The sequence below is a fragment of the Microcaecilia unicolor genome, chromosome 5 (genome assembly GCF_901765095.1).
Source record: "Microcaecilia unicolor chromosome 5, aMicUni1.1, whole genome shotgun sequence".
Classification (NCBI taxonomy): Eukaryota; Metazoa; Chordata; class Amphibia; order Gymnophiona; family Siphonopidae; genus Microcaecilia; species Microcaecilia unicolor.
In genome coordinates, this window is record NC_044035.1 from 145,665,694 (window position 1) to 145,691,832 (window position 26,139).

At 42.6% G+C, this 26,139-nt stretch overlaps 1 protein-coding gene across 1 annotated transcript in view; it reads right to left on the minus strand.

Moving 5' to 3' along the window:
• The window catches only part of SEC24C (SEC24 homolog C, COPII coat complex component), a 192,754-nt gene that overhangs the window by 55,996 nt on the left and 110,619 nt on the right, over positions 1-26,139 (minus strand). The window contains exons 11-14 of the mRNA XM_030203398.1: positions 24,337-24,454; positions 20,407-20,531; positions 14,706-14,897; positions 1,118-1,211 (exon numbers count right to left, since the gene is read on the minus strand). Of these exons, the coding sequence (XP_030059258.1) occupies positions 1,118-1,211; positions 14,706-14,897; positions 20,407-20,531; positions 24,337-24,454 (529 nt within the window). The remainder of the gene's footprint in view (positions 1-1,117; positions 1,212-14,705; positions 14,898-20,406; positions 20,532-24,336; positions 24,455-26,139) is intronic.

Below are 26,139 nucleotides of genomic sequence, written 5' to 3' on the forward strand. Positions count from 1 at the left end.
AGTCATTCAACTATACTGCCCAACTCCCACCATGAGCATCATGGCCAGGGGTTTCTCTAATGCCACCAACTCAGTTGACACTAGAATGGCTCCTTTCTGTGCTCCACAGAATTTGCATGTCATGCCTTACTCCTCCAACCCTCGGTGATCACATCTGTGTGGCAACATCAAGGATGCTCAGCAGTCATGTTGCCACACTCTCCAACCAGCAAGAAGTCTTACTGCCTGCACAACCCACCTCAGGCCTGACAGGGCTGGGGAGGGAGTGGAGCTGAGGACCACACAGCAGCTGGACAAGGCATGATTAAAATTGTTGACCTGCCCCTTCCCACCTTGTTGCCCTCCACCTGACCCAAGACTCTCAAGTGGGTCACACTCCTGAGGGAGGAGAGGGACCCAGCTTTTTCAATGTGACACGCCTCGCAACAGAAAATCCCTATGGACCTCTGGCCAACTGGCTGACCACAAGAAGGTGCACTCCAAAAGAAAAGCTGCTAAATTACTATTCTAATTTTTTTTTCTTTTACTGAAAATATACTACCAAAGAAAGTGTCCCAAGAGACCTTGAACTTCCCCCCAGGATTCCAGACGACCCAGAGTCAACAGGCTTTGCACATCCAACATCTGCTGAGGACTGAGAAATACCGACTGGTAGGAGTGCAGAACCCATGGATCTGGACCAGTCTGAAGTGATGCTAAGGAAAATGATTTATCATTCAATTAACTCTCTCATGGTAAGGTAAGGTCAGGGTAACAACACACCAAAGCTTCTTCCCTCATCAGCGTTCAAAACCTTTCCAGTTGTTAACTCTAGTACAGCTAGCCTGGAATGTAAGTCTAATCAGGCTTTCTACTCAGTTGAGAGAATTTTGCTAGCACTGTGGCTTGAACAAATACATTCATTTATGTATGTAGCTGAAGATATTGAAGTATGTACCTGGTGACAAAATCAATGAATCAAGTTAAAAAGATATCTGGAAAAAGCAAAAATGCATGACTAATGAATAATTTTACAGTACAGCTTCAAGCACAGCAGAAGATATGTGGGAAAATATTAAAGGGAAGGAGATCAGATCCACTGTAATTCCATATAAGGGAGACTAGCTGGAGACCTCACCTTAAGTGCTTCCAATCCTGCCTGAATCACAGGAGCAAAGACAGTTTCCGTTTCCCTTGTATCTGCAAACATCTCAGGTATCTGGTCCAGCAAACTGTGGAGAGAAGAAATTACCACTAAGCAGGTATAATCCAAAGAAAGAAGCAAACTAACAATAGTACAGGATGACAAACTACTAATCAGCACATGGGTCGACAATTGCATACAACCCCAGTTCTAAACCCCAAGACTGAATGCACAGACTCACTGTGGAGCATGCAGGGTCATGTGTGAAAAACAGTGTTGCTCAGTGATAGGGCTGCCCGAGTATACAATTTACGTTTTGCAAAATCCTCTAAAAATGCAAACAGCCACAAAATGTCCCTATTGCATCAATTATAGCACAAAGGTAGATCGAGGAACCTGTAGAACAACTGAAATCGTAGCTGAGGCCCCGAGAGACTGAGCTGGTCTAAAAAGCTGACGGCATCTGACGTCAGGGGGACGGAACCAAGAATTGCCCTCACAAAGGGAAGTTGCGGCAGTCAGGAATGGCGTTCATTCGGCATGGACAAGCCCCGCGCACTGCCCCGAAGTGAAGAGATGCGTGCTCCATTTCCGGCCTGACACGCAGGACCACTTCTGGCCTGGCACAGAGCGCCCGGCACTCCACGTCCGGATGGACATCTCAGTAAGGGTTGTGACACTGTTGATCTTTCAAAGTATGCAGATTCTGTTAACAGCTAGATGTGGCTCAGTTAGAAGAAAGGCAGATTCCAGTTCAATTAGGAGATGCCCCTTGGTTGTAGGCTTTTTTTTAGCAGAGATAATTTCATGTCAATAAGTGTCTCCACAACTCCAACTCGGGAAGTTTGTCCCTCAGGAAATCCTGTTCTTTTGGGCAGTAGAGATTCTCCCAAAACTGTTCCAAACCATCAAGCTGTTCAAACTCTCATTTCTTCTGAGTGCGATGCTCCTGAAGCAACTCTTAAGTTGGAAGAGCTGTGGTAAAGTTCTACCCATTACTTCGAGAGGAGAAGGAAAAGTTTAAACTGCCTAAAGCAGATGCTTTATTAACAGTGGTTACCAAGAACATTGCTATCATGGTAGATGGAGGTACAGCTCTAAAAGATTTGCAAGACTGCAAAGTAGAGACCATTCTTAAGTAGTCCTTTGATATCTTAGTCTCAAGTCTTCAAGCCATGGTTTGTAATGCATATGCTTCAAGGACCTATCTTTATGCCCAGCAGACTGCATGTACTTCCATGGAGGAGACGGAAGACAGTAAACCAGATTATTTCAGTTTAGAAAAAAGGTCTACCATATTTGGCAGATGCACTTTGATTTAGTAAGAGCTTCTGCAAGAGATATGGCTTTGACAATATCTTCTATGAAGTTATTTTGGCTGTGTAGTTGTTCTGCAGATAATGCTTCAAAAACTCATTTCAGCAGACTTCCTCTTAGAAACAAGCTCCTCTTTGGTGAAGACTTGGAGAAGTTGTTAAATATTTAGAAGATACCAAGACACAAAGGCTGCCAGAAGATACATTTTCATCCAGACAGATTTTATTCAGGCCCAGATTTGGAAGATGAAGAAGTATTGGCCAGTGAAATCAAGTTCCTGTTACCATTCAAGATTTCAAAGCTGTAAACCCTCCTTTCAAGTGGACAGAAAAGTAAGCTCACAAGGACCCGGGCATCTGGAGCTGCAAGAGTGGACCTGAATTACTTCCGACCAGTGGGTCTTAGCTGTGGTTCAGAATGGTGACAAATGGAGTTTTCACAGCCTTTTTTGGATGCCTTTCTTCCTTTTCCCTTGTTGAGCTCCTGCCAAAAAGTGTCAGCTGTACATATCGCCCTTCAAAATCTTTAAGACCTTAGGGGCCTTAATACCCGTTCTTCAAAATGAGAAGGGTATGGGAAGATATGTGATCTATTTCATTGCTCCAAAGAAAGAAAAACCTTTAGACTGATTTTAGACCTGAAATGGGTGAATCTCACATTAAAGATGAGACATCTCAGAATGGAAACCTTAAAATCTGTGATTGCAGTGGTAAGGTCAGGAGAGTTTATTGAATTTTGGCCCTCAAAGAAGTTTATTTTCATTTTTTCATCTGGCTTCAGAGATTCTTGAGGTTTGTAATTCTGGGAAGGCATTTTCAGTTTTGAGCAGTGTCCTTTGGCTTGGCAACAGCACTGAGAACCACCTCCAAGGTCATGGCAGTGGTAGAAGTGTTTTCTTCATCAGCAAGGGATCAGGGTGCATCCTTATTTGGATGACTGACTGATCTGAGCTCTAATCGGGCAAAAAATAAAACAAGTTACAGAGCAAGTGCTTCAGCTTCTGCAGTTCCTAGGATGGATGGCCAGCTTCTGAAAGAGCAACTTGATATCCGTTGTTAATAATGGACCCATTATTCACATTGTTCAGGATTTGGAATACTTAGGGGCAAAGTTCAACACCAATTTAGAAATGGTATTTCTTCCAAAGCAAAGATGTTATAATCTTCAGTCACAAATCATACATGGGACTATATGCAGGTACTGGGGTCCATGGTGGCAACCTTGGATCTAGTACTGTGAGCATGTGCTCACATGAGACATGTACAGACTTCTCAGTTAATGGTCAACCTGCACTCAGTCTCAATTGTCATCTCCCTTGGGCATATCAAGCGAAGATCAGAATGAAGTGGTGGTTTAAACCTTTAAACCTGTTTGGGGAGAAAGCCTTCATTTGCCCAACTAGATGATAGTAACAACAGATGCTGGTTCGTGTGGTTGGAGAGCGCATTGCCAGGGTCAGGTGTCTTGGGGAACTTGGTCTCCATCTCAGATGCCCTGGTTGATCAACCATCTAAAGCACAGAGCAGTGCGATCACTGCTTCAGTCATTTTTACATGTGGTAAAATAGTTTTATCTGACAATATGGCTGCTGTAGTGTATGTTACAAGGAGGCACAAGAAGTTCACCCATGACCTGAAAAGTCTTCTGATGTTAATTTGGATGGAATAACATCTCTTCCTTTGTTAGTGGCACATATTGTAGGTGCGCAGAACAACCAGGCGAATATTCTCAGCAGAAACTCTCTCAACCCGGGATGGGGGGGGGGGGGGGGGGGATGGAAACATCTCACAAAGCTTTCACTCAAATAATGAGATATTGGGGAATTCCAGTACTGGAGCTAATGGCAACCAGAACCAGTCTCAAAGTTCCTCGGTTATGCATTCATTGGAAGGAAACATGATCCAAAGTCCTAAATGCTCTTCTCCAACCTTGGACACCACACAGCCTGGTGTATGTATTTCCACCTTTGCTGATATTGGGTTGTATACTTCAAAGGATTTCATCTCATCCTGGGCCAGTGATTCTTGTGGCTCCAAATTGGCCCCTCCTTGGTTTGCAGATCTCATTCGGCTCAAAAAGGATCAGCCCTTTCTGGTGCAGAAGAAGGATGCTAATGGAAGATCCTACTCTAGTCTCTTACAGCCTGGCTCTTCAGTGGTCTTGTTTAAGATGCAGGTGCTAATCAGAGGAAGTTATAACTATGCCACTTCAAGTCAGAAAGAGATCAGCATCTAATATGTATTTGAGAATCTGGAGGTTGTTCAAATTCTGATGAGCGGATAGGGCTATTTCCCCTTTTGCAGCTTCAATTGCCCAGATTTCAGCTTTTCTTCAGGATGATCTGCACAGAGGCTTGGCCTTAGGGGTCGTGAAAAGTGCAAGTGACAGCTTTTGTTTTGTTTCAGAGGTTGCTTACAAGGTCATCTTTAGCATCTCACCTAGATGTAGTACATTTTCTTAAAAGCGTAGCTCTTGAACAGCCTCCTTTCTGAAACCCTTGTCTTGAGTGGAACTTGAAATCTAGTCCGCAGAACTCTGGGACTTCCTTCCCTTTGAGCCACTGAGTGTGCAACTTTGAAGGATCTCACTCTTAAGACAATAGTTTTGTTTGTCATTTCTGCTGATCGAATAATTTCAGAAACGCAGGCCTTTTTCTGTAGCAATCCCTTTCTTTGTTTCACGGAGGCAGGAGTTTGTTTCTATAGCTCCTTTCTTTTATCTAAGGTGGTGTCTTCATTCCATTTGAATGAAGCTCTTGTTCTTCCCTCATTCTGTAAAAATGATTATGGAAAAGAGTTATAACATATAACAATTTATCTTATATTCCGCAATAAACCTTGCAGTTCTACACGGATAACAATCAGAAAAAAAAAACTAGATATATAACAAGGAATTACTAAATCACATAAAAACAATATATTATGCAACATCTGAGTACAATATATAAAATCTAAATTGTAATGGTATCCTAATAACGAGAAACAAAATCTAACCCTTTTCTATTAAAAACAATTTTCAGAACAAGTATGTTTTAATTTGACGTCTAAAATTCCTTCTTTTACTACATATTCGTCAAGTTCTTCTCGGATACTAAGAGATTACTAATTAATTTAGAAAGTCTGAGATTCTGTTCCTGTCTTCTGCTTGCCGCCTGACCGAACCCTGAGCTTGGACCTAGATGCTGTCTTCTGGTTGCCGCCTGCCCGAACCCTAAGCCTGGACCTTGACGCTGTCTTCTGCTTGAATCCTGAGCCTGGACCTTGATGCTATCTTCTGCTCGCCACCTGCTTGAACCCTAAGCCTGGACCCTCTACTCACCACCTGCTTGAACCCTAAGCCTGGACTTTGATGCTATCTTCTGCTCACCACCTGCTTGAACCCTGAGCCTGGACCTTGATGCTATCTTCTGCTTGCTGACTCCCAGAGCCATCCTTGTCTATGGTTGCCGTCTTTTGGGCCTCCCTGTCCACTTCTGTTCCGGTACCTCACCTCTCCTTCTGGCGCCCCTATTCATCCAAGTCCTGTTGGCCACCCGAATCCAAAGGCTCAACCACTGGGGGAACAGTAGTCATTGCAGGTAAAGAACTGGGCTTGCCGACTGCTGCTCCTGGAACAGAACTAGATCCCTTGTCCTGGGCCTCACTGTTCCTGGGACGGCACAAAGACTCAGGCAGCGTGACAAACTGATACAGAAACATTAGAACATAAGTGTTGCCATACTGGGACAGATCAAAGGTCCATCAAGCCCATCCTACAATATGCAGTAAATTTCCCCAAGTTCTTCTTAACAACGGTTTATGGACTTTTCTTTTAGGATGATATCCAAACCTTTTTTAAACCACGCTAACTGCTTTTACCACATTCTCTGTTAACGAATTCCAGAGTTTAATTACATGTTGAGTGAAGAAATATTTTTTCCGATTCATTTTAAATTTACTACTTTCTAGCTTCATTGTGTGCCCCCTAGTCCTAGTATTTTTGGAAAGAGTAAACAAGCGATTCACATCTACCCATTCCACTTCACTTATTATTTTATAGACCTCTTATCATATCTCCCCTCAACAATCTTTTCTCTAAGCAGAAGCGCCACGGCTGCTTCAGCCTTTCCTCATAGGGAAGTTATCCCATCCCCTTTATCATTTTTGTCGTCCTTCTCTGTACCTTTTCTAATTCCACTATATCTTTTTTGAAATGCAGTGACCAGAATTGCATACAGTATTCAAGGTGAAGTCGCACCATGGAGCGACACAAAGGCATTATAACGTCCTCATTTTGTTTTCCATTCTTTTCCTAATTATACCTAACATTCTATTTGCTTTCTTCACCACTGCTGCACACTGAGCAGAGAGTTTCAATGTATCGTCAATGATGACACCTAGATCCCTTTCCTGGTCGGTGACTCCTAATGTGAAACCTTGCATCACGTAGCTAGAGTCCGGGTTCCACTTTCCCACATGCATCACTTTGCACTTGCTCACATTAAACGTCACCTGCCATTTGGATGCCCAGTCTCTAAGTCTCATAAGGACCTCTTGAAATTTTTCATAATCCTCTTGCGATTTAAGAACTTTGAATAACTTAGTGTCATCATCAGATTTAATTACCTCGCTAGTTTTTCTCATATCTAGATCATTTATAAATATGTTAAAAAGCAGCGGACAGCACAGACCCCTCCGGCACCCTACTATCAACCCTTCTCCATTGAGAATACTGACCATTTAACCCTACTCTCTGTTTTCTATCTTTCAACCATAATAGAACACTACCTCCTATCCCATGACTTTCCAATTTCCTCTGGAGTCTTTCATGAGGTACTTTGTCAAATGCCAAAATCTAGATACACAATATCGACCGGCTGAATATTATCCACGTTTGTTCACCCCTTCAAAGAAATGTAGTAGATCAGTGAGGCAAGATTTCCCTTCACTAAATCCATGTTGTTTCTCATTAACCCATGCTTATGTATATACTCTGTAACTTCCCGGATCATCTCTGGAACCCCCATGCTTATGTATATACTCTGTAATTTCCCGGATCATCTCTGGAACCCTTTTTAAAATTAGGCGTTACTTTTGCCACTTTCCAATCTTCCGGTACCATGCTTGATTTCAAAGAAACTACATATTACATAGTTCTGCAAGTTCATTTTTCAATTTATCAATACTCTGTGATGTCTACCATCCAGTCCAGGCGACTTTCTACTCTTCAGTTTGTCAAACTGCTCCATTACATCTTCCAGGTTTACTGAGCTGGAGACCCACTCATCCCTGGAATATTAGAAAAAAAAAACAAACTCCTGTAATGAGAAAGGTCTATTCTATACAATTTCCTCTAACAAGGAGGATTTCAATTCCCCTCTGACTGAAGGAGCTAAATTTAAGACAGAAGAGGACTTATTGGACATGGCTGCTTTGCCCAAGCCATCAGATTTGGAACTGTGGGAAGGAGCAAGAGCTGTGACAGAAACACCATCCTGACTAAAACCTACTATTTTTTTTTGTCATCATCACTGGGCTCCCTACATGGTCTGGTAGAGAAGAGGACCCACCAAAACAAGATGTGCTTTTACCCACAGCTGTGTGACAGCTCTTACAGCAAAGAGCAGTACTTCGCAGGGTGCTCTATAGTGGATGAGTCCTAGAACTCTCTCAGATGCAATGGCCATAAGGTTAAATTTACACCAGAGCTGTGGCCTAGTTCTGAAGACCTGCCAGGCCTCAAAGTTTCAGAAAAGTGATGTGGCGGTAGTCCTAGGCTCCCCTGGGAACAGCTCTCTGATATGGAAGAACAACTGCTTAAAAAGAGTAACTAACTTCCAGTTTTGCAGATATTCAGCGAAAAGAAATCCTCTTGTCTACCTAAAATCAATCAGACAGCTGTTAAAGAGGCAAAAGCACAGTTATCTCCTAAATTCTCTCGCTCTCTCTTTTTTTTTTTTTTTTTAAGTTGCTTGGCAAAAGATGATGGAGAAAAGGGAAAAATTCCCACACACTTCCGAGATGTCCTCTAGGCTCTGAATAGAAGCGTTCCTTTTTTTAAAAGAAGAATGGAGCCTCTTTCTTACTCGAATGGGTACCAGTTCACCAAACTGGCCTGGGTGGGTCCAGGAGCTGCAGTTGGCCTGCTACCATCTGCTGGAGACAAAGAAATAAAGAACACCTGATACTGCCCTTACAGGATAGAGCTCAGGATTCTAAAATCTTTCTGGCCGATATTCGTCGTGGATTAACCAGATGGAAATGGCCGCCAGTCTGTTAACTCACGTCTCTGTGGATAACCAGTCATTTTCAGCAGCATTTAAACTGGTTATCACCACTGAAAATGCCCGGATAGTGCCAAAAATTAAGCTGACAATGGTGGGGGCATCCTATCTTTGCCCAATAAGCCATGGCCGGTTAAGTTCCAAATACTGACTTAACCGGTCATGTGCTAGCCAGTGCTGCAAGAAATGGATACAATGCCGATTGCCAGAAACAGTCCAGCATTGAATATCCGGGTTGAAAGCAGGTGGTGAGTACTCAAAGTGTTGCCCGCCACCAGCTAAATATTAGGGGGTTCGTTTCCCATAGGTTCTAGACTGGTGTGGTATGGACACTAACTAATATGCTTATTAAAAAATCACCAATAATATAGCAAATTTTAATAGTTTACTATGTTACTGGTAAAAAAATCAACACAGTTTGGCATTCAAGATGATCTTACAGCAATGTACTGAAATATATGTCTACTCCATTTCATGTAAAGATTGCACATATGACGCTTTTGCTTTCAGGTGACAATATTTTTCTTAGCAAAACAGCACCAGATGGCCTTGAGTCCTAAGGAAAGTTTTATAAAAAGACATAGGAATAGCTCAAACTAAATCTTTGCAAGGCTCATAATTTGCTTGTCTTGTGACAGTTTCTATTATAATATTGGTGTTCCCAGATTAAATGAACCTGGCATTTCTTTACCTGTCCTAAGTGGTGCGGCAGATGACAGGAAGCCTATTCAATTACTGTGGGCTTCCTCTCATTGGTTGCACGGGAACCGCTAGCACAGCTTTGTAAAAGAAACCCTAAGGGGCTCATTTTCCAAGCACAAAAAATTACAACGTTATGTGGCAGGGCATTTATGATATGATGTCCAAATCCGAATAGCAAATGTAACCATTTTCGAAAAAGCAAAACATCTTTTTTTTTCCCCCCTAAAATACCATTTGTAACAAGGCTTTGTGCTCTGTGTATTTATCTCTTCAGGCTATTTTAGAAAAACAAAAACAAAAAATGTACAAGTGAAAAACAGAAAATCAAGCCACTGGGATGTAGGAGGGGCCAGTATTTTTAGCAGACTGGTCCCCCAGACATCCCAGGAGAGCAATGATCCCAGGTACAAACCTCACCATTGCTCCCTTATCTTGTATGCTGAGCCCTCCAAAACTCAGTAACCCCAACTGTACATCACTACAATAGCCCTTATAGGTGAAGGAGGTAGCTATATGTTGGTACAGTGGGCTTCTGGTGAGTTTTAGAGGGCTCACAGTTTCCACCACAAGTGTAACACATGGGGGGAGGGGGGGGACTTATGGGCCTTGGTCCACCTGTCTACAGTGCACAGAACCCACCACCATACTACTTCGTGGACCTGCATACTATTCTAAAGGACCTGGCTATAACATCTGAGGATGTCACAGAGGCTGGCAAGATCAATATTCCCTTCCTTTCAGGAAACCTGAGCAATAAGTTCCTGCAGATCATCTTTATGAAAACTTCACACCACTGATGGATCCTCCCCCTCAGGGACAGACTCCGCTCCATCGATGAGATCCTCAGGTAAGGGGTCTTTAGGTATGTCCTGGTCAGGTTCAGACGGAAAAATCCTCTTCTACATCCCATGACTGCCTGAGCCTCTTTGCAGCCACGAATTGCCCCTCCTGAGGCCTCTTTACTAGAGCTTCCACTGGACCAGCTTTGTGCAGCAGAAAAGCTTGATACATCTGTACCACAAACTCAGAAGGAAATCCTCTTTCACATGCTGAAGAAACAGGAGCTGGACTCTGAACCTGCAGAGAGACCGGAACTGCAGGCAGGGACGAAGCATTCAGAGAAGATGATAAAATGGCGGCACTTCCCGCTGAAACCAGAGCTGCCAACGGAGCACACTCAACCGCACCTGAAACGTCCAAATCGGTCCCCCCCAGCCGACAGTGCCGATGTTTTAACAGCCACTGCCCCCTGCTCCGATGATGCCTCCACTGCGGTGCAAAATTTACAAGCACCGCTCGTGTCAACTCCCCACCGCTGATAAACTGAACAGCAGCGGAGGTTTTCTGCCAATGCATCCTTTGAAAAGAGCCACGAACCAAATCAGCCTGAAGACAAACAGAGGTCAGCCGCAGCAAAGGGAGAACAGGAGCTGTCTTGCCTGTTTAAACACAGAAGCAGAGAACAAAAACCAAGTTCAAAATTCAATTTTTTTGTTTTTTAGCGGCTGCCTCACCCTGCCTCTAAAGTTCTTCCCCTGAAGAGCTTGAGGAAACTTTCTTTCTGTGCAGAGCTGTCCTGTAATGCTTTTTTTTTTTTTTAATCACAGCTCAAAAAATGCTAGGGAGGACATGGGGGAAGGGACCTGGCCACCCGAGTCTGGTACCCTCAAGGGACTAAGAGACCCCAATGGGCCTCTCCCTCCAACTAACTGGCTTTTTTTTTTTTGGATGCACAGAAAAGACTAATCTACATAAGTAATGCCACACTGGGAAAAGACCAAGGGTCCATCGAGCCCAGCATCCTGTCCACGACAGCAGCCAATCCAGGCTTCAACCAAACTAAAAGAAATACAGCAAGAAAATAGAAAAGTATAAGGAATGAGACTGAAGGGCTCACCACCTTCCACCTGCTGGAGACTGAGATTACTGGATCTTTCTCTAGCTGGCAAGGGCTCTTATTGGCTCTCTCTAGAGTCACAGTTTTCTCAGTCTCCACCTGCTGGAAGGCATGCACAACCCATCAGCCACATTCTGGACCAGTCCGGAGGGATGCTAAGCAATGTGGTATTTTCACATAAAAATGCATAACAAAAGCCTACAAGAGATAACCACCAAAGGACCTTTGGTGACATGAGATTGTGTTAAAGAACACACCACAAAAACCACAAAAAACTCAAGGTTTACTGAGGGACTCATTAAGCCTCTCTGAATAATATGTTTCTTAACCTTTTCTACCAAAGCTCAATAAGAAACGTCTGAGGAATAGTTTTTTTTTCCTTATTGACCACCAAATGCAAGTACCTTTATCTGCTCTCTATTTGCTTCAACATACTTTTTGCCAACTTAATAGGTTAAGTATATCAAGGAACATGATGCTTGCCTTTTGAATTTCTGATCTTTGTAGGAGCAACTTGCTCCAGAATATTCTCAATAAATGAATGCTATAAATCAACTGTAGCCTTCACTTTGTCCATACAAAGATCACTGGTTTTTATCGTCCCTGAGTTGCACAAATTGCTCAATATTCATATCCCTACAGCATACCTTCTTCACAGGACCCACAGACACAATCTTACATGATGGTATACTCCATAGAAAACAATATGAAATGATCTCTCCAATGGAACTTTCTGAACCTGCATGTCAAAACACAGCATCTAGTGTGCATAGGCCCAAATACTAAATCCAAAGCATGACCCTTATGTGTTACAGAATCAATAAATTAGTTACGGACAAGAGATTTCATCTACTCTAGAAATTCTTGTGTCTCTTTCATGATGAACTGCTACCCAAAGGCTTAATATAATCCACTAGTATGAGAAGGATCCAAAATAGTGCTACATTGGCACACAGCATTTTCATTTTCCTTACTTCCTTTAACCTTAATTGGTGATAAGGCAAAAACTACAGCTGAAGTAATCCTTGCTGACATGGGGGCTGATGGATATGTTTGTGCTCGGTCCAATGCAATGTCTTTCTTTGGTTACTTCACTGGGAGTATGGAGTGGGAGGTGGCCCATCACTCTTCCCTGAACTTAGCAATACACTCAGTCTAGAAATCTGAATTCCCCTGGAAAACAAATAAGCTTGCAGAACACTAAGGTAGATATGGCTATGCCTAGTTCTTTGGGGGATAGTTTCATTATCACCTAGTTCTTTGGGGGATAGTTTGATTATCTCTCCTCCTGCTCCAAATATTAGGGTTCTGGAAGGATGAAAGGAACTCAAAGTGCTTAAAGGTGTGCCACAAGACCTGATGACCTGTGAGCTGGTGCTGGTGAACTTGATATTACTCTTCAGACATTGTGGGACAGTTTCACGCAATTATAAAAGTTCCTCTCTGGTCAATTGCAGGCTATTATTACATCTTTCTCCAGTCAAAGATGTGGAAGAAGAATGTGTGGCTACCTAAGCAGAGAGTTCAAACTATAGAAGAGAAAATGGAATTAATACAAGGTAGAGAAGAAACTTTCATAAAGGATGTTGGGGTAATTTATAAGGTTGATGTTTTGGAAAATACATCACACACGCATAGTCTCCATTTACTAAACTTCCCAAGAGTTTCTATAATTTTTCCACTGAAAACGTTTAAGAAACATGCTGGTACTATTTCAAAAAAGCTCTTCTCAGTCCGTTCTGCCACTGGGCAGAGCCTATTATTTACCAAAGACTAAAAAAAGGAAGGTAGCCAGCTCAGTTAACAATAGATAGTTTTAGATTAAAAAAAAAATACTTGGAACAGATCTGAAGATGAATCAGTTAATGCTTCTACTCAGTGGCGTAGCTAGGTGGGGCGCCAGGGGAGCGGCCGCTCCCTCAAATGGAGTTCTGCCAACACCAACGCCTATTTTTTTTTGTTGTGTAGCACTGAAAATGTGTGCTGGTGGAAGTCCGCTTTTGCTCCCCCTGCGCCGTCAACCTGGCTACGCTTCTGCTTCTACTTTGTTGCTAACTTATGAATAAGATCCTGAGAGTAATCGGTCAAGGACAGTGTTCTTTAGATTGGATAATACTTTATGAACTTTCAAGTCAGTTTATACCCAGATGTGGCCAAGAGTACACAGAGGAGAAGGAAGCAGTTTTGCCCACTTAAACCTAAGGTCTTGCAACTAAGAGGACTTTTTTTTCCCCCTTTGATTTCCTTGTAAATGTCTTATTAATTAGCAGTATCTAAGGTATATATACATATTTTTTGTGCCTCAACACCTATGTTTCTGAGTAGCAAGCCTGTTGAATCTCAGCTCTTGATGGTAGCATTTACCCCTGGTAATATAAGTCTCATAATACACATTTAATGATTACATCCCCATTTAATGCATTTCTTTTTACCTTATTTCCTCTGAATTGTGATTGGATCTTTCCCAATAACGTGGACTAGTAGAGATTTTTCAGTTTAGTGCTAATTATAAGTCTTAATGTTTTGCGTTTCTTTTCTTTCTATAATTTTTTTTGTAACAAGTTTTGTATTGCTTGTATAATAGCTTCAAAATTGAAAAAAAAAAATCCCTAGTACAAAACTCTTGCTGGTCAATACTCAAAACAATCTAAGTGGCCAGAAACAGCTGCTGGCTGATTAAATCACTTGTTCGGGGATATCTGCTAATTTTCAGCAGCACTTAACCAGTTATCTCCACTGAAAATTAGCAGTTAGCGACTAAGTGAAAGTCAGCTATTTTGGGGGTGTTCTGGGGTTGAGTCAGCACTTGGCTGGTTAAGTGCCGATATACAGCACTTAACTGGCCAGGATAACCACAAAAATGGGACCATATAAAACGAAGTCCTACATTTATGCGGCAACCCATGGCTGGTTAAGATTTGAATAATGACTTAACCAGCTATGTGTTAGCCAGTGCCATATAAACCGGATATTCAATGCCAAAGCCCAGACATGGCCTGGCACTGCATATCCGGGAATTACGCCAGCGGAAGTCAGTAAAACTCTCACCGCTGCCAGCTGAATATTTACCCCTACAGACACAGAAATTCTAAGTATGGAGAGCTTCCAACAGCAAATGCTCAAGCCCGGTAGAAGCTGGAGAACAATTGCAAAGACAAATGCCTTATGTCTGCGCCCCATGTTATGTGAACATAATGAAAGCTTTTCTGACATCCTCTCCTCAAATGGTATATGTATTTCTGAAGTGTGCTGAACATGGAAAGTGCAATGGAATCCCACTTAAGTGAAAGGTGCTACAAATCCAAAATTATACACCATTACTATAGTTAATAAATGGTTCTTGCCCTGTAAATTGATAAGGTACTGGCATACAGTATCATGTAAGGCTCCACAATCTGGGTTACCTGGTGATAACGGCCCTGGATTCGTTCACATTCACTAGGAAGCCATCTAGCAACGGCACAAACATATCTGCTACGTCCGATACAACCATCATCTGCGGCTGGGCCAGCGAGCTCTTCACATTGTAGAAGTGAAGTACTTTGTTGTAGGTGACAAAGCCAACCCGGATTACGGTCTCTTCCATATTACCTTCCCTGGAGAAAGGATTGAAGACCAAAGTAAAAACAAAGATTGAAAATCTAGCCAGGGGGCCCTTCTAGTAAACTGCAGCAAGCACTTGGCACATGGCTTACTGTGCGGTAATTGCTAGCACACAATGTTATGGGCTTTATAGTATTTCTGCAGTTACCATGCAGTAACCACGCATTTAGAGCTTGTTGTGTTTGGGGGGGGGGGGGGGGGGAGCAGGGCCAGCTCAAGGTACTGTGGAACCCCAAGGTAACTCTTGCATTGGCCCTTGCCATCCAGTAGTTCCCCCTCCTCCCTTTGCAGGTGATAAAGGGTGCCAAAATCCTGAATCCCAATCTGGCATCTCTCCCTTCCCTCTCCTGCCTGCAGGGGAGAGGGAAGAGAGAGGGAGAGGTATTGGACTGGGTTTTGGCTCCTTTTATCACCAGCATCCTGAGCCAGTGTCTCATCTGGTCCAAAAGTTGAGTGGGGAGGGAAGAGTTGAAGGCATTTTATGATTAGCACACTGTGAATAATGCACACTAATTGGCATGTTTGCAGTTAGAGGGAGACCACTTACCACCACCTCCTCCCAAACGCTAAGTGTTCACACTACCTCCAAGCACAATACCGTGTGCTACCTGCAAATTTAATGTGGCACTTATAATAGCACACGCTGGGAATGCCCACAATTAATTGCTACATTAAATCTGCAGCTACTGCATTGTGAAGTCCCATTAAGCCACAGGAACTACAGATTTTATCGTGGTTTAGTTAAAAAAAAGCCCCCATTATATTGCCTTTGTTTCATCTCATAAACCAGATGCTTTTTAGCATTAACAGGGAGTGAGAAATTCAAGCTTGAAAAAAAAAAAAAAGAACACAAACTTTTCATTAAAATTTGTATAAGTCCAATTAGAAGATAACATAATAACAGCGAGTCTAGGTTAATAGGGCAGGAAGAGAACTATTTTTTGCCTGTTTAGTAAAGACATACAGGTGGACTGGATGGACCGTACAGGTCTTTATCTGCCGTCATTTACTATGCTAGGTGGCTATGTGTCATACATAGCACAAATCCTGCAGAAATCACATCTAGAATAAAGGCACAGACATTACACCTGCTCAAGAACAGGTGTAAAATGTATATGCATTCGACAGGCTCAATTATTCATATTTTTTAAATTATGTACACAGCTCTGCCCCCACTCTGCACTACTGCCTTAAACACACCTACCGTATAAGTATCACCAGCTTGCACTGTGCAAACTTTCAGGCATGATATAATTTTAATTTTTTAAGTGTGTTTTATGCATAAAAATGGTTTATAAATTAACCAACATGAGTCCGTGTTTCGGCGGGCACAGCTGCCTACCTCAGGGGATCACAAAAAACAGTGTTGTCTATGTAAACAGAATTTGAACCTGGTGCAATAGATGAATGTAGATTCCAGGATAAAAGGCTACACTAGAAATACAGTGCACAGTTTCTCAAAACAGCTCTGAACGCACAGCCGCAATGAAAGCTGTGCATTGAGAGCTGCTTTGAGAGACTGGACACTATCAGGCTCATTTTCGAAAGAGATGGGCATTCTTCTCCTAAGGTCGCCCAAATTGGCATAATCGAAAGTCGATATTGGGTATCCTCAACTGCTTTCCGTTGTGGGGACGACCAAAGTTCACGTGTCAGCACCGTAGCGAAGGCAGGACTGGGGCGTGATTAAGAGATGGGCGTCCTAGGCTAATAATGGAAAAAAAGAAGGGCGTCCCTGACGAGCACTCGGCCAACTTTACTTGGTCCATTTTTTCTTGCGACCAAGCCTCTAAAAGGTGCCCAAACTGACCAGATGACCACTGGAGGGAATCGGGGATGACCTCCCCTTACTCACCCAGTGGTCACCAACCCCCTCCTTTAAAAAAAAAAAAAAAACAACTTAAAAATTATGTTTTGCCAGCCTCAAATGTCATACCCAGCTCCATGACAGCAGTATGCAGATCCCTGGAGCAGTTTTAGTGGGTGCAGTGCACTTCAGGCAGGCGGACCCAGGCCCCACCCCCCCCCCTACCTGTTACATCTGTGGAGGAAACAGCGAGCTCTCCAAAATCCACTGTACCCACATGTAGGTGCCCCCCTTCACCCCTTAGGACTATGGTAGTGTTGTTCAGTTGTGGGGAGTGGGTTGGGGGGGGGGGGTTTGGGGGCTCAGCATTCAAAGTAAGGGAGCTATGCACCTGGGAGTAATTTGTGAAGTCCACTGCAGTGCCCCCTAGGGTACCCGGTTGATGTCCTGGCATGTCAGGGGGACCAGTGCACTACGAATGCTGGCTCCTCCCATGACAAAAGGGCTTGGATTTGGTCGGTTTTGAAATGGGCGTCCTCGGTTTCCATTATGGCTGAAAACCGGGGACGACCATCTCTAAGATTGACCATCTCAACATTTAGGTTGACCATCTCAACATTTAGGTCGACCATCTCAAAGGTTGACCTAAATGTTGAGATTTGGGCGTCCTCAACCGTATTACCGAAACAAAAGATGGACGCCCCTTCCCCGCCCCTTCGCGAGGCCGTGCTGCGAGGACGCCCTCATGAAAACTTGGGCGCCCTGTTCGATTATGCCCCTCCACATATCCCCGTGTAAGGTCATTTCTCTGGTAACTTTAAATAAAGAACCTTTGAACATTCTCTTCCAGGCTGGAAGTTAGTTTGTCACCCTCTGCTCCTGTGTGGCTTTTCTTCGGTGTTCCAAAGAGGGAGTGTCCTGTTTCTCCTTATAAATTATGCTCCGCACTTCCAACAATGACAATCTTAAGGCTTCTATAAGAATGACTCTTGGAGGCCAAGATGGCTTCACCAGAGTAAGACACGTCTAGCTGGGCTTCTGCATTGCTTTTTCCTGGTGCTCTGGAATGGGGAAAAGGAAAGGGGCTACCAAGCCTAAGGCTGGTACCTCTCAACCTAAGAACCAGCAGACAGTACCTGCAATGATGAGAGTTGCAGCTTTAATGCCTTTATTGGGAGCGGTCCTTGCTGCCGGGATTTATGATGGAGCATCGACCCAGTCTGAGGTGACTTTGAGCCTTAGAGACCGGCAGCCTCCACCTCAGCTGGGGATTGCATCTCTATAACTAGTGGGAAACTTGGGGAAGAGATTTGGTGCTGGAACTTCGGGCACTCTGTGTTCTTCCCAGGCGGTGCTGGGCTTACCAGTGAATCCTTCCCCTGAACCCAAAAGCATCTGCAGCCTGGAAGAGGGAGTGCAAAGAACTGAGAGTGGAGACGTGTTGACGGCAAGAGTAGGGGAGGTAGCTAAGGCACTGTACCGCTCTAGCCCAACTAGGCCCCCTGAAGCCACTAGTTTGCAGAAACTGGTGAAGCCTGCTGTTATCACCTTGGAGTCCATTTGGTCAGCACTTGTAATGTTGCAGCAAGCTTCTCTTGGAAGATCGGGTGAACATTTTGTAAGGTATTGTACCTGCCCAGGGAGCTCAAGTAAGAGAACTAGCTGAGAATGTAACATCTTTTGAGTCTGTAAAAACTGTGATGGTTAAAGATCTGGTGGCACAGCACAACAGATGTGAAATATTGGAGAATAAATTCAGAGTATTGAATTTAAGAGAACTCAATTTTCCATGAATGCCACTAATATCACCATGAGAACTTTTAAAGAAATTTCTCAAAGAATCCCTGCGACCAGGGGGAGGAAGTTATTCCTCCTTTTCAGAAGGTATACTATCTTCCCTTAAAAAGAATAAAGCTGAACAGAGACCAAAAATGTTTCTCCAGACAGTTTGGATTTGTCTGCTTTTTTTGGAATACAACAGTGGAGAATATTCAAGAGAGAGTTACTCTTCAAACGTTGTATTCGAATCTGATAAAGACTATCTTAAGACTTTATTTCTGAAAGCAACCGATTCAGTTTATGGGCCATCAGGTATGGTTATTTCCTGATGTGTCAAAGCAGACACAGGATAAAAGAAGAAATTTCTTGTCTTTATATCAAGAAGTGCAGTCCTTGGGGAGACAATTCTTTTTGCGGTTTTCCAGCAAAATGTATGGCTAAACTGAGTGGAAATACGTTTGTTTTCTGGGATCCAGAACAACTAGACTTTTCTGGAATCTAGATGATTTACTGATGCTCCTGTATCTTCAGTAGCTGATGGATAGGACTGTTATGGAGATACTGCTAATATCTAGTATGGTCGTAAATTATTATGTATCCTACTTGGTGGCCATTTCTTTCTTTGTTTTCTTTATTATTTAGCTGTTAATATCTACTCCTATTTCTCTTACTAATCATTTCTATAGCACTACTAGAAGTACGCAGCGCTGTACGCTTGAACATGTAAGAGACAGCCCCTGCTCGACTGAGCTTACAATCTAATCAGGACAGACAAACAGGACAAATAGGTGATAAGGGAACTCTAAGGTAGGAATGATAAAATAGGCCTGGGTACTGAACAAGTGAATAAGGGTTAGGAGTTAAAGCAGCCTCAAAAAGGTGGGCTATGCCCCCCCCCCTTATGTTGTGGGCTAGGATATTCATGCTTAATTTTTCTTTTTTTTGCTTCTGAATTTAAGTACTACTTGTTGTAAAAGGTTAAAAGCACTTAAAAATAAAAAAAGAATTACTCTCAACTTTAGTAAGTCATCTACTATGGATCATGAAGCAAAATCTTTAGGGTTCTTTTAAGCTACATTTCCATTTTGCATGTACCAAAATTTAAAAGGACACCATCAACAAATGAGTTGAGTGTGTAAGTTTAATTTCAATTTACAAGATACAGATACAGATGTTAACGGCACTGAACAGATTGATATGCTTCCCTGCTAGGCATCACAGAGTTATGGACATATTGCCATTCTTTTGTTACTCACTCCCTCAGCAGCAATACTAGTAAAAACTGGAAGCTATAAAACAGGGCTTCCCCAATCTGACCTGGGGACTCCTACAGCCAGCTGGATTTTCAGGATATCCACAGTGAATATGCATTAGTTGCACCTGCATATAATGAGTCGTCACTATGTGCAAATGTATCCAGATATTCTGGAAACCTGACTAGCCATGGGATCCCTATGACAGGTTTGGGAATCCCTAGCATAAACCCTTCAATGCTGATTAGGTCTCAGGGAGATTACCAGCAGCGATAGCCCATGAAAAAACTGAACTCTGAGTTCCCCAGTCCAAAAACCAGCCATTTAAAAATAAACTTCTTTCCTCCTCAGAGTGCACTTTACTTGCTTTTGGGAGTAAGTGCTCATGAAGGTGAAGAACTTATTAAACATGGTAAAACAACAACACAACAGATGGTTTTTTAGGGAGCAATGACCTGAAGACCTTGAAAATGACTGTAATAGGTTCTCTCATGTCTAAGCTATCATCACAAAATGAAGGCCTCCAGAATCCCCTGCTCTAACAGTTCCTGTACTCCCATATGAAGTACCCCCTTCCTGACATGTTGCTGCTACCAGCGCATTATATTTCTTCTGTGCCATGGCAACAAAAGCACTAAAAGAAAGAAGATGAGGCTTAATTACCTGGGTAGGCAATCTAGGAGTGATTTTAACTCTTCACAGACCAGCATAACCAGACCATTCTTCACAGCATTGTATGATACATCAATCATGAAGATAAAAGCAGGAGGGTTAGGAATTCTATTATTCTGTAAGAGGGAAAAGAGAAAATATTAAATGTAAATCCTTAAAACAAAACCTTCATGAAAACAGCAAGTTTACTAATATTGTCCTATTCTGAATCAGTGAACAGTTTGAGTGGATGAAAAATGTTATATATGGAGCTGGAGATAATGTTATTAGGAAACAAACTTATTTCTTGTTCTTTCCAAGTACATAATCTAGCACTTCTGTGAATATTGTGTGCTTCCAATACATATATATTCTCATAGGTGTCTTTTTTTTTTTAATCTTCCAGTGGTTAGAAACATACAAATAGACTGACAGGCTAAGGGTCAAAGAAACTTTCAGTCCAGTTCTTCACAGTTTAAGGGCTGGAACTTGTCCATCAATGAAGAGATACAGCAGAGAAAATCGTAGATGAAGTCACAGAGAAGGCACTGATGCAACATTATGCATCAAGAATAAACCAGACTTCATTGCAAATCCTGGCTTCTTTTGAAGAGAATATGCGTTTTAGTTTTGCTTTTTCAAGTTCCCTGCATTGTAGTCCTAAATACACCCAGGTTTTTGGTATCATTTACTGCTGCGATCAGCAGAGTTGCTGTTAACAGCATGAAAGAGCCACTAATATTTCTTCTAACCATATAAGTGCTTATTCAATACAAAAATTGTTCCTGGATAAGAAAGGTATCAAAACATTATTTTACTAGTAAATATATGGATTTGAAGATAATATATAAAAATCTAGTTTACTTGATCCCAGCAAGCATAGTCCATTCTTGGATCAAATGTTCAAACAGACCTATGACCCATGGGCCAGAATCTAGCCTGCCAAGTGATTCTTCCTGGCCCACAGAAGCTCGGCAATTCTCGGAATCTTCCCCACCGTGACTTGGCACTCTGAAAGCTTGAGCCGTGAAGTGCCAGAAGTACAGGGTTGGTCTCACAGTTTCAACTCTCATGGGACTTGAAACTCTGAGACCAACCTGAATTTCTGGCACTGCGTGGCTCAAGCTTGGAGTCGCCTGGAATCGAATCACAGAGCAAGTCTTGCAAGTCACAAGATTAACTTGAACTTCCAGCATGAAGCAGCATTGTGGCAGGGAAGCAGGAATACCACTGTTTCTTCTTTTGCTGAAGCCAGGTGAGAGGAAAAACTGGATGAAGGTTGGGGGAGAGTATACAGGAGAGAGAAAAACTGGATGAAGGCTGGGGGGGGGGGGGGGGGGGGGGCAAGAGGGGGTACATGGGAGAGAGACAGAGAAAGACTGGGTGAAGGATGGGGGTGTATGAGAAAGAAAATGTGCGTGTGACTGTCTTTGTCCTCCGTAGTTACGAAATACAAAATATAGCCTATGATTAAAAAAAAAAAAAGGTTTGACAAGACTGCCCTAAAGGGTGTAGTATACTCTCTTTATAGATCAATATTTCCTATGCCTTGTATTAACAGACATGTTTTATTGATTTACTCTCATTCTGCTTCACATTTTTCCTGCAAGTTCAGTGTCCCAAGGGCAAATTAGACCTTAACTGCTAATTTGATTTCCTTTAGTCCCTTCAGACCAGCCTGGATGGGTGGGTTATGCCAGCATTTTTCAACCAGTCTGCCGTGGGAGTTTGGGAATCCCCGTGACACTGCCTGATTTGTAAATGCGTCTTTTCTTTCCTTCTCTCATGCTGCACTTCTCCCTCCCTCCTCCCCGAGTTCAAGTCAGCAGCTCTCCTTACACTGCTACCCTCCCTCCGGGTCCAAACATCTCTCCCACTTCTTCCCATGCCCGTGGCACATCAAACCTGTCTGCTTGTTGCTGCTGTCCAGTAGCAGCAGGAAACATCTTCATGAAACACTTTCTTCTGCTGCTGCAGATCCCCCAGCAGCAACAGGAGATGATGTTTTATGAGGCTGTTTCCTGCTGCCACTGGACAAGGAGATCACTCTTTTTGCTGCTGGCCATGAATCAGCTGTGCTGGGGCAGAGCAATGGGTTGGGATGGGCGGGGCAATAGGCAGAGTTATGGGTGGAGCTGGGCAAAGTTGGGGGCAGTGGGGTAGGCTGGGGGTGGGCCCTAGATCTCCACTGAGTGAGTAAGTACCCTTGGAAGCTCTGCCTATGATGTCAATCAAGTCTGCCTTAAAAAAATTGTTCTCATGCTTGAAAGAAGGCAGACGTACACACTTTCACAATGGCAGATACTGACATTCAGTTGGGGGGGAGGGGGGAAGCAAAAATGCTAGAAAATAATATAGCACAAACTCACCATGCTGTCTTCTAAGGAGGCTTCAATGATCCAGGTGGTGAGATAGGGAAATCAGAGACCTCTGAGATGTAACTCTGCTCCACTTCTTTTTTTTTTAATTATATTTTTTTAACAGGAGCCAGAGCCAAACAAGGCACTTCTAAACTTGACTGAAACCCAGGTTCAAAGTGGGCCAGGAGAAAAAGCCCAAAGACGTCCCCAACTTGACAAATAGCAGAAATAGTGGTTTAGAAAAAAAAACAACAACAAGCCAAAAAGGCCTCTCCAAGACCAAGGGAGCTCAGAATAAAACTGTCTCAGAAGAGAAAGCCTCCACAGAAAGAATTATAGCTCAACTGAAAACTAACTAGAAATAAAATGAAGAGCTGCCGGGGGGGGGGGGGGGGGGGGGGGGGGGGAGAGTCACTGCCAAAAAATGCCCACAAGCAAGGCCATGCCTGGGTTCTACCAAACTCAGCACAAAACAAAACAAAATTAAAAACACTGCAGAGCACTGCCAAACCACTTTGCTTTTTTTTTTTTCTTCTTGTTTTCATACAGATCAAATTACCTCCCATGCACCCAATGCCCCTAAACAGCACCAGGGGTCAAGGCACAAAAAGGACCTCCAGAAACAGAAAGGAACCCCTCATGGCCAAGAAACCAGGACATATAGGGAGGGAAGGGGTACGGTTACCATTTCCCTGGATATGTCCTCCTTTTCAGGGGACTGTTGGGGGGTCTGGATGTTTTTTTCCAGCCTGCTCGTTTGACTGGGTTTCTGAGGAGGCAGGCTAGCTTGCTGGCAAGCGGGCCTCAGAGTTTCCTCCCCGAAACGTATCTTAACGTACCCTGGTGGTCTAGTGGTAGCCTCTTCGGGGCAGGAAAGAATTCCACTCTTTCCTACACACATCTGCTGATCTGCTTGCTGCTGCCACCTCAAAATTGCTGCCTAGACTTCAAGCAATGGCCTTGAGAGACTTCCACTGAAGTCTCGGCAATCATTTTGAAGTGGCGGCAGCAGTGAGCTGGTCAGCGGTAGTGGGTAGGAAAGAGTGGGGTTCTTATCCACATAGCCATTGCTCAACTCTTGGTGTAAGCAACATGGAATCTATCTACTCTTTCAAATCCTGCCAGATACTTGTGACCTGGATTTGCCACCGCTGGAAACAAGATACTGGGTTTGATGGAGTTTTAGCCCACTATGGCAGTTCTTATGTTCTCAATCTCTGACATTTTCTACAGCTATATGTACTTCCTTAAATTTCCAAGTCTAGGAAGAATCCAGTAGAGCATATAAAATTCTAGTTTAAGAATGCTTAGTGCAGGTTCTCACAGAGCATGGGCAAGATTCCTTCTTCTGGGCTAAGACTTGAGAACAGAAAGGACTCAAATTACAGCTATTTACTTTGCTCCCATCTGGTAGGAGGCAACCACAACATGCAATAATAGTGGGCAGCGGGAACTTAAAAAACCAAAGGAGGAGGATACCTATGCATTTTTCTCCCTTTATTCTTGATTGCTTTCACTGGAGTTTACTTATTAGGTGCATCACAATCCTGATATGAGTGTAACAGAGATCCAATTGTCTTACCTTACAGTAGTCAACAGTTGCCAAGAATTCATAAGATCCTAAGGACAACTCAGGTCTCTCATAATAGTCCACTCGCTTCCCTGTGTGATCCAAATGCTGGAAGTAGTGAGGCGGGGTACTGGAGAGAAAAAAAATATACATCTTAATTATTATATCCAGTGGTGATAAAAAAAAAGTAGCAGCCACATTTGTTGCTCTCTTCCTTTCCAATTTACAAAGTTTAACTGACATCCATATCACTATATCCCATGAAAAATAAATAAAATAACCACTGTGTGAGTGAAGCATAAACGAAATTCCAAGTAAATTTCCCCTGAATATTTCCCATTCCTTATCAGATAAAGTTTTACCTAACTCAATCTCCCAAGACTTCCAAGTAGAGATGTTGCAATTCTCTCCACAAAATTGTATAAAAACTAGAAATTATTTTGGAATATGAACTTACCCCCCTTCATAATTCTTTAGATCCCATTTCTCAAACAGATTTCTAATGTACAATAGAGCAATCAGGAGTCGGAAAAAAAGGAACCCCTGACATTTTTCTACATAACACAAAAACAAATGTATTATTAAAAAAATACTACTAATTATTGACAGGTGTTATTGCAAGATGCTATAAAAGCTGGATGATCCTGTTTTCAAAGGGACCATTAAGATCCATTTTCGCAAAATAGCGTTTAGCAAACAATGTTACGATTAAACTTTTGTGACAAAATAAGGCATACGGCACAAAGCATTTGCTAAGGAATGTCCTAATAAACGTTGGACTAACGTATTTTCAAAGGTCATACTAAATGTTTAAACAATTGCAGAGAATTTTGAAACTATGTAAAGGGGTGTAGTTTTTTCCAGACACCATGCATCTCTCATAATATATCAAAATATAGAATAATTTTATTACACAAATACATACATATAAAAATATATACCCCACAATTAAATTGTATAATACAGTGGGTTGTAACAATAACAGAGTGCGTCCATAAAGACAGAAGGCTGTCCAGTTTCAGTTCGTCATATATAATTTTATCATGTATTAAATACCCAACACGTTTTGGCATAATGCCTACTCCAGGGGCCTCTTATGGTTTATTTGCATTTGATATACCGCCTTTGCCAACTTGCAGTCCAAAGCGATTTACAATAAAGATAAAGAATCAACACACATCAAGAAAGGAACTACAATTTAGATAGGAAAGGTGACAAAAAATATTAAAGCATACCACAAAACTCACAAACCATGAAAAAGGAAAAGTGAGGGAGGAAAGAGAAGGTCCAAGGAGGGGAAGGGCTGACTGACAAACACTGAGACAGTACTCCTAGTACAAGATCGCAATCAGCTTAAGGGAGGTAGACGCAATATGGAACAACTAGGTTTTAAGCTCAATCTTAAAATGTTTTAAAGGATAATTCTGCTCTAATGTGAGGGGGGAAGAGAGTTTCCAGAGGAGAGAAGCCATGAAGGAGGCAGCCCAGTGCCTAGTAGATCCTAGCTGGGCCATCCTCGGCACAGGCACAACCAGGCAGTGGTCATTTAAAGATCTTAACACACGGGCAGGTAAATAAGGGATTGTGCGTGAAGACAGACAAAGTGGAAGACCTACTCTATATGATTTGAAAGTTATGGCAAGGGTCTTAAAAGATACACTGTTCAACCGGAAGCCAATGATGATCCTTTAGTAATGGAGAAGAAACATGGTCATGACGGCAAACATGACAAAGGAATCTGATGGCAGTGTTTTGAAGTGACTGCAATTTTTTCAATTCTGAACAGGGACAGCCTAAGCAAATGTTATTACAATA